Source organism: Helobdella robusta (assembly GCF_000326865.2).
Source record: "Helobdella robusta unplaced genomic scaffold HELROscaffold_24, whole genome shotgun sequence".
In the NCBI taxonomy this organism is placed as follows: Eukaryota; Metazoa; Annelida; class Clitellata; order Rhynchobdellida; family Glossiphoniidae; genus Helobdella; species Helobdella robusta.
Genome location: NW_008704261.1, coordinates 2,150,609 through 2,159,042, shown reverse-complemented (window position 1 = coordinate 2,159,042; position 8,434 = coordinate 2,150,609). Strand labels below are relative to the sequence as shown.

Here is an 8,434-nt window from a genome sequence, read left to right as displayed (position 1 = left end):
TCACTTCATTTGGGCAATGAAGTGTTTGATGTGTACACTATGGGATTGAGATCCGATTACAATCATCTCTATGTCAGGCAGGGACTTGGATTACAAGGTCAAGCTGTTTTTAAGACAAAACTAACATTCAGGTATTGTAAAATATTTCCAGATATTTTATATTTAATGAAATATAATTTAATAAAGTTTTTGCTTCTTTTGGATAAATTAAATTCAGCTTAGATATTGATATTCATATTGAGATATTTTAACTAATAAATCTTATTGCTAACTTTTTGCAGACCGCATTCAACGGACTCATTCACCCATCGTAAAATGACAATGTCCCTGGCTGATCGGTCCAGTAAAACTCAGAAAGTTAAAGTTCTACCAATTGTTGGCAAGGACCCTGAATCACAAAGAAGCGAACTGATCAAGGTTTACATCCTCTCTTTTAGCCTCTTCGTTTTTGAATTGATTAGTTAATATCTAATTAACTATAATATTTATATATAATTAATTATCTAATCTTAGGATTGCTAGTACGTCCTACCTCGGGGAACCGGGTCTCTGGACGCAAAACGAAGATTGATTGATTGATTGATTAGTTAATATCTATATTATATATGGAGCAATAAACATAATATTGTGTCACTTTTTGTCTGACATTTACTTGTAGCTTTATTAATATTGGTGATTTTTCAAAATAATTTCAACAGAAAGAAGATGAACGTTTGAAAGCCGTGACAAGAAGGGAAAACCAGCAAAGGAGGATGAAAGAAAAAGTAAGTTTGTTGACTGAGCTCCTCTTTTTCCTGCCTTTTTAGTTGCTTTTGTTGTTTTATTACTTTCTGGCATATTTCTGATATGTAAAAGAATGTTGTCACATAGTTTCTTTCTTTTCTTCATTTCTTTTATATGTTGGCACAGGTCCACCACAGAGGATTAAACTCAAACTACCTGGACGCTGATTATGAGGATGACGATGACGACAACGTCATATCATTGTCTGCTATCAAAAAGCAACATAAAAACAAACGTTAGTTAAACATATAATGAATAATTTTTGCCCTATCACGTGTGCCTTTGTTTAGTAAAGAAATTTTTAATTTTGTTTTACCTATCGACGTTTTATGATTTTATGCCAAAGAGCCTGAAAAGTTTATTTAAATATTTTATTTTCCACAGCAATCTACAGTTCAAATAGTGACGACGACAGTAGTTTGGAAGGGGGCAAAAAGAGAAAGTTGAACAAAACCAAGCGAAAAGAATCCGAGGTGTCCAATGATTGCTAATGATTTTAATTTTTTTAAATAAAATTATTTAGTATACTATGAGCTTTTCTAATTTGTAGACGATCTGGTTTGGTTTGCATAGAATCTTATTTGAATGCTTTGATTTTTTTTTAATAATTGAGTCACGGGGGTTGATTTTAATACAAAAACTTTTTATATTGCTGATGTTATAGAAATGTATGAAAATTTTTCAATCCTATTCAGTTATGTTTTCATTTTTCTTACCAGGATGAATCTGAAACCGAAATTGGAGGTGCCAAGAAAAAAGGCAAAATTTCTTATAGTGATGATGATGAAGAGTAACAAAAAATATTAATTTCTTGTTTTTCAGATCATTTTTTGGAAAATGACTTTGTTTTGTTAAAATTATAAAATGCTGATATTTATTCCCATCTGAACAGTTGCTATCTTTCAAATGTTAGACATATTTAAAATGGTTACATGCCAGTTAATCTTTTTTTAAAATGTTTCAATTTATCGTGAAAAAACTTGGTGATTGTTGTGCCGAGCAAACCAATTTGAACTAATTGCTTGTTTGAGATTATCAGCTTATTTAAAATATGATATAAGGGCTATCATTACACTACCTTCCAAGAGCACCTTGTCAACGTTTGTCAGTAATGTAACTGTACTGAGGCGCGTTACTCATTTCAAGCGTTCACGCTGTGCATATAAAGGGAATTTTTAATGTCAAAAATTGTCATTGCGCCGCTACTTTCAATGAACGGTACCAGCGACATCAATTTACACTGTGCTTGCCTTTTATTATTGTTTTGATCTTTCTCCGTCAGTATTGAAATTTTGTAAGCTAATTTTTCTGATATGTTACGAAAAAGAAGTCATAAACATCCACATGCCTTTGCTAAAAGAGAATTTATTCATAAAACGCCTAAAATATTTTTCCCATTCATTCAAAAGCGGCGCTTCTCAGCTGCAATTCTGAACTCAAACAGCTTTAATTCGTACATTTTAAATTTGATATTTAATAGATTTTTTGATTAACCTAAGAGGTTTAAGTTGATATTTTCTTTAGTCAAAACAAAAATTTTGTTTTATTTAATTTAGTTTTAAATATCCGTTGATTTGAAGCAAAATTTTTATATCATTTTCATTTAATGACTATTAAATTATTTGGATTCATCCACGGATAAAAATTTTCATCTGCAAGGCCATGTTAACGTTGGTATTCAAAGGTTTGTCACATGAAATCTGGTAAAACGTTAAGTTAATTAGTTTGAATAGTTAAAAATTAGCTGTAATTTATGTACTATAATTAGCAAAAGAAATTTTTTAAACAACCAAGGCATACTTTTTAATATTTCATCATTCTTCACTTCAAATGTAATTTAATAAATTCAACTATGCGAATTATTATTCTTTATTAACTCGTCGTAACAGCGCAAATATTTCTGTATGAAAATTTGATGAAACGTTCAACATTTTAATAATACAAAAATTGCCAACGGTAATTGGCAACGCTAAGAGAAGCCATATAAAATTACCTTGCCATTTGTTTCAATGGTAAAATGAACAGACGCGTGTCTGCTCCCGCGACAAAAAATTAGAGTGCAAATAATGGAAGGGAAACTAATTTCTAATAACTAAATTTTCTACATAAAAAAATTCGGGTTAACTGAGTTTAAATTGGAAAAAACGACCACATCGTTGAAAATATTGACTTTTAACGTATAGCATTCTAACTAAATCAGTTTAGAAACAGCAAGTATCATGACTGGGTATTCTAAAAGCATTGACATTTTGTTTGATCAGTTGCTGAAATTTATTTAGATTTATTTCGACGCCACTTTCCAAACGTATTGCAAATACAAAATAAGAGTTCTCGTTTATGCATAATAATTGCATGTGATGTTGATTAGAAAAATATCGAGTAATATTTGAACACTTTTTTCCTTTCTAATCCATATCACCTATCCAAGCTTCCTGTCATACATATGTAAAATAAAAGCTTCATGTCAAACGTAGGCGAGTTTTTTGACTTTTGTGCAGCTCATTTCCCGTCACACATATTTTAAGGTGCTACAAATTTCTTACATTCTTTTCTTACATCTTACTCAAACGCGAAAAAACTGTGAGCTCAGGCTAAGTCCGTGAACTCACGTCCAGTGTCGGATCAAGTTGGCGGGACGTTATTTGTATTTAAAGTTAGTAAAAGTCGTTGTTTTAACGGGTGTTTTGAAGAAAAATTTGACATTATGAGCTCAAAAATGAATGTAAGTAAAAATTAGGACCACATTATCAAAAAAGTAAAGTTGCTCCACGCCGGTGAACATTGAAAAATTTGTCCTAAAATTTGTAAAATCCTCTCCCCAGTCGTCAACTAATTTGATTAATTTTTTTAAATTAGAAAAATTCCTCCCGGTCGTATTTTCGATAATATTGTCCCCCTCTTCAAAGTTATCTAGATCCGCCATTACTCACGTCTGCGTGAAACCGTAAACTAAACTATATACAAATATTATTACAAAGTAATAATAAATAAAAATAAAACAATAGATGTCATGTAAACGAAAATAAGAAAAAAGTATTTGATATTAATATATCAACGTATTTTTCATTTGACAATAAATTTTTCTCATTTGAAAACATTTGGAGAAAAAATACTCACCGTTATGATATTATTTCTAAAATATTTTGATGTAGATGTGTTCTGACTATAGTTACAACTATAATCGATGCAGAAACAGAAAAAAATGGCTCTGTAACATTGCTAACGGTTACAATTTAGATTTTTTAATAATTTTTTTTGTAAACAAAACTTACTTCAATTTTACTGTAGAAACAATCGACGTTGAAAAAGACTATAATACAGGCTGCTATTAATGGTACATTACGGCCGCATACGCGATCACTGTTTAACTGAGGGAATTTATTGCAGTAAATGTAAGAAATTCAACAATTATGTGAAGTAATTTCACTAACGTCTATCAAGATTTTAGATGCTACGAACGAAAACAGAATGCTGATGAATTTAAAATGTTTGAATAGGCGACTTAGAGCTGAGTAAAAAGGTTTGTGTTGGGCTGTAAAGTTGTAGGAATGAACGGCATAAGCAATTTTTGACGATACATCAATATTGTGTCCATATATAGCTAAGTATGTAGAATATATTGTGAGAATTTTTATTTATCAGTCAATTCATTAACTAAAATTTTTAATTAATTAATTATTTAAATATGTTTAATCAATTTAAAATTATGACAATCATGTTTTGTTTATAATGCAAACATAACCTTAGTTTATAATGTTAAATGTTTTAAGAACAAATTAAGTACTTTTAACAAAAATTCACTGGAATGCTTACCCATTGCTACATACGTTTCTTTGTCATAAAAGCGAAAAAAATAATGGTAAAAATCGTACAGCATATTTCCTGATGTATTTTCTAATGAAAGATTTTCTGCTCTGATTCTTTATGAACCAATAATTTATCGGAAACAACAAAATCATCAAAAGCTGGCAGATAAAGTAAATGTAAAAAAATTCTAACTTCCAATAATACGGCTTCAGAATATTTTTACAAATGTGAATCACCACATTGAATACAATAGTTCCCAAAGCTATAGAACCAAGATGATGAAAAAACAAAGCATTTATTGTCGAGCAAAGAAAGTTTAAGTTAAAACCTTGATATCTAAAATCATTTGTTTACCAGAATAATTAATCAAATAAGAATTTAAAAAAAAAAAAAACAAAATTACTTTTTAAAGTACATTTTTGTCACCAAATCACTACAAACATAATAACCACAATGCTTTATAAAAACAGACAGCCAGTATGCAGAAGCATAAAAGTACCATGACGTGTACTAAAAGTTTATAAAATTTTTAATTTGAATTTACCATAATTAATTTTGCACAAACTATTGATAAAACTACAAAAAAAAAAATTTCTTACATATATTAGGTCATCCATACCATAGTAAATTGTATTTATTTCAGTTGGTACTAAAACAACTTCAAATTTTAATTTAATTTTTATTAATTCTAAATTTTGTCTATCAAAACATACATTCAAAACTTTATTTACATTGAATATTATGCCGAGCATCGCCAATCGCATTACCGTGATAAGAACATCTCCTGAAAAGTTGAACTAACTTTTCAACTTATTACTTTTGCGTCGGTTATTCAATAACAGTCTCACATTTTGTAACGCAACTTACAAATTTTATTTATAAATTCCCATAACAACACGCACGGTTAACACAATTTTTAATTGATATAAATTTTAATTTTTGTCCTCTTCTAGCATATTTATTTGTACATTTTTTTGATGTATTGTTCAATTAAACCCTGTTGTCTTTCATTGTTGGATGTTTATTTTTAATTTATTGATGTCTGTTAGGGCAGCTTCTGCTATTTTGAAGTGTATTGTATTAGTATTTTGATAAATTATTCTTGCATTGCTGTCAAAAACTTGGCGGGTTATTAAAGCTGCATGTGTTGATTGTAAATGAAAATTGATGGCTCAACACCAATATACGAATGTTGTTGACGTGCACAACTGCACAGTCGTCAACAGGGCATTTGAATTCGTATATTACGTAATTACGCTTTAAAAAAATCGAGTTTAGGAATGCAGTTGTTCTTTAGTACTAATTTTGATGTTTTGCAATTGATGTAGTAAATTCTAAATTTAATTCTATCAGTATGGGTAATTGTTGCAACGTTAATTTTAATGATTTGCTTGAGGATCGTAAACCGAGATATAAAATGTAAAAAAAAATATTGTAAAAATCTACCGTTCAGGCTATATATAGGTCCTGCGTAGATACAGAAAGCAGTGGGGTTTCAAGCAGTGAAAGTCAGGTTTTTAGCGAGGTTTGAAGCGAAGTCGTAAATGTGATTTATGTATTTACTTGGATTAGTTTAATGTTTCTATTATTGTTGGTATTCAAATAAACGTTCAACAAAGTTTTCGTTTGAAGCAGTTGTGTTCATCTATCGTAAATCTTAAACCTACGGAATAACGAACACTTGACAATCGTTGGAAGCTACAACACTGGTTTTGAAGATATAGAGAACATTGAAGTTATAACATTGGTAGTTACAAGCGTTCAAGGGTTACAACAAAATTTATAGTGTGGGAACATTTGCAAAATAAGGATTCGACCTCTAAAGAGGCAATATGATTTGATGGTTTGTTAATGTTAAGCAGATTGATAAATTTACGAGATAACTGGATATTGTCATTATTTGGAGTGTATGGAGTTAGAATTTTCTTCAAGTATTAAGCGATGAGGATTCTATTGATAGGACACCTCCCGGACAAAAACCCCCAAAACAAACCCCCCGGACAAAAACCCAAGCAAAAAACATCATGGAAAATAAATATTATTGAGAAGTATTTTTGCTATTTTAGCATTAATTTATTAATATTGTTATCCACATGTTCACGCAAATAATAGTTAATAAAAGTGTTACAGAGATGAATTATAAATTATAAAGATTTCTATTTCTATTATATTTGATTAAAATTAATTAAATTAAATATAAATAAATGAAAAATTTATATTTAACTTTGTAATAAAATAAAGAATAAAATCTATGTGAACCGACATTCAAAAATACCTGCACCTGCGAGATGAGAACCATGCAGTCAACAGACTCAACACCAGCAACAGATATATTTACATCAGGCAAAATAGAAATAACATTAAACCTCCAATGATACACAATTATCGTAATTAAAAGTATTTTTAAAACAATATTGTTCAGAATTAAGCGACGGAATTAATTACATCTAGGACGCTTATTTTCAAAATTTAAACAACACTAGACCAGGATCAATAAATTATCACCCAACAACTAATTCTACGGATGAGGTTAACTATGAAACGTTATCACTGCACAGAAAGCGTTCATCATCGAAATTAGAGTTTTAAATTATTAGAATCAAGCTTACAGTTTTAATTTATGTATTAGATAAATTCCATTGACTGTAATAACAGGAAGATAAGTTTACTGGAGGATATATGAAAATGTGAAGTCCAATGAATAATGAATGCCAAAAAGAAAGGTTATTTTTAAAAAAGGACAAACGAATGGATTTTAAAAAAATGTTTTTCCACAGCTACCCAAAACCTTGTTCTAGTGAACAAAAATTGTAAATTTCAATTAGGATGACACGATCCATGCTGCGCTTAGACTTTTGATACAAGGAGGGATGTACTCATAACAGATGACGTATATAATTTAGCGTCACACTGGCGAGACGTAAATCTTCCTACCAATTAAAATAAATTGTTTATATTTAGTAACTTTTTTTTATGAAGTTACATTCATTTCGTAAGTGTGGTTTTAACACGCTTTTGTTTGAAAAATATTATAATTAAATAGTAAAGTTGAATAACGTAAAAATTTTAATTATATTTACTTTACTAGTTGGGTTTGTCCGAGAGTTTTTGTCATGGAGGGTTTTTCGTTTGGGGGTTTTTTGTCTTGATACCGTATCGAGGATTTTGTCTTGAAATTTTTTGAGTTCATTTATGATGGTAACAGATATTTTGCATCTACTCCATTTGTTTAATACGTTCATCAGTTTAACTGATATTTGCGGAACATTATTTTGTTTTGCCTTCATTCCGGAAAAGATCGGGTATGATCGCAGAAAACTTAGGAAGGCTGGAGAGAAAAAAATGCAGATATTGAGAAGAATAATGGTCCTTGAAGAATGGTCTAAGTAATGAGTTAATAAAGAAAGGTTTAAAGATAAATGAGTTGTAACATGTATTTAGAGCTTTTAGACTGAACTTGTTCGGCCGTGCGGAGAGAAAAGCAAATGAGGACTGAGTAAAGAAATGTAAAACTATTATAACTGGGGGTTTAAGAAAAAGTGGCAGACTTATCTGAAAAGAAGTGTTGTCAAAGGATAAGAGGGCACTGGCCTGAAACCAGAACTGGTTCAGAATAGAGAAGAATCGAAGACGGTGAAATTGGCATGATCATACAAGGCCAACACGGTGTTTTAGTCAACAAGCCCTGGAACAAACACTGAGTGGCTCTGCCTCACAGGGTTGAGTGCCTATAAACGTATATGATATTTATTTATTTATGTCTATTAGATATATTATACAAATTACATATATTATATTATATGCATATGTCGTTAAAAGTAAATGCTCATTGTGCGTTCAATTT

The 8,434-nt window shown here is 30.1% G+C and overlaps 2 protein-coding genes across 2 annotated transcripts; one reads left to right on the top strand and one right to left on the bottom strand.

Annotated features, from left to right (window-relative positions):
- HELRODRAFT_79298 (hypothetical protein) lies at positions 1-806 on the top strand (the record flags this gene model as incomplete). The annotated part of the gene is made up of 3 exons (XM_009019411.1): positions 1-131; positions 282-417; positions 699-806. Coding segments are annotated over 3 exons (375 nt in total), but the record flags the coding sequence as incomplete, so codon positions are not given.
- Positions 807-2,411: 1,605 nt separating this feature from the next.
- On the bottom strand, positions 2,412-7,780 carry HELRODRAFT_172771 (hypothetical protein; the record flags this gene model as incomplete). The annotated part of the gene is made up of 7 exons (XM_009019410.1): positions 2,412-2,483; positions 3,901-4,002; positions 4,056-4,151; positions 4,215-4,384; positions 5,040-5,100; positions 6,866-6,956; positions 7,671-7,780. 7 exons carry the CDS (start codon positions 7,778-7,780, stop codon positions 2,412-2,414), a joined length of 702 nt encoding a protein of 233 aa, XP_009017658.1.
- Between the last annotated feature and the right edge of the window lie 654 nt (positions 7,781-8,434).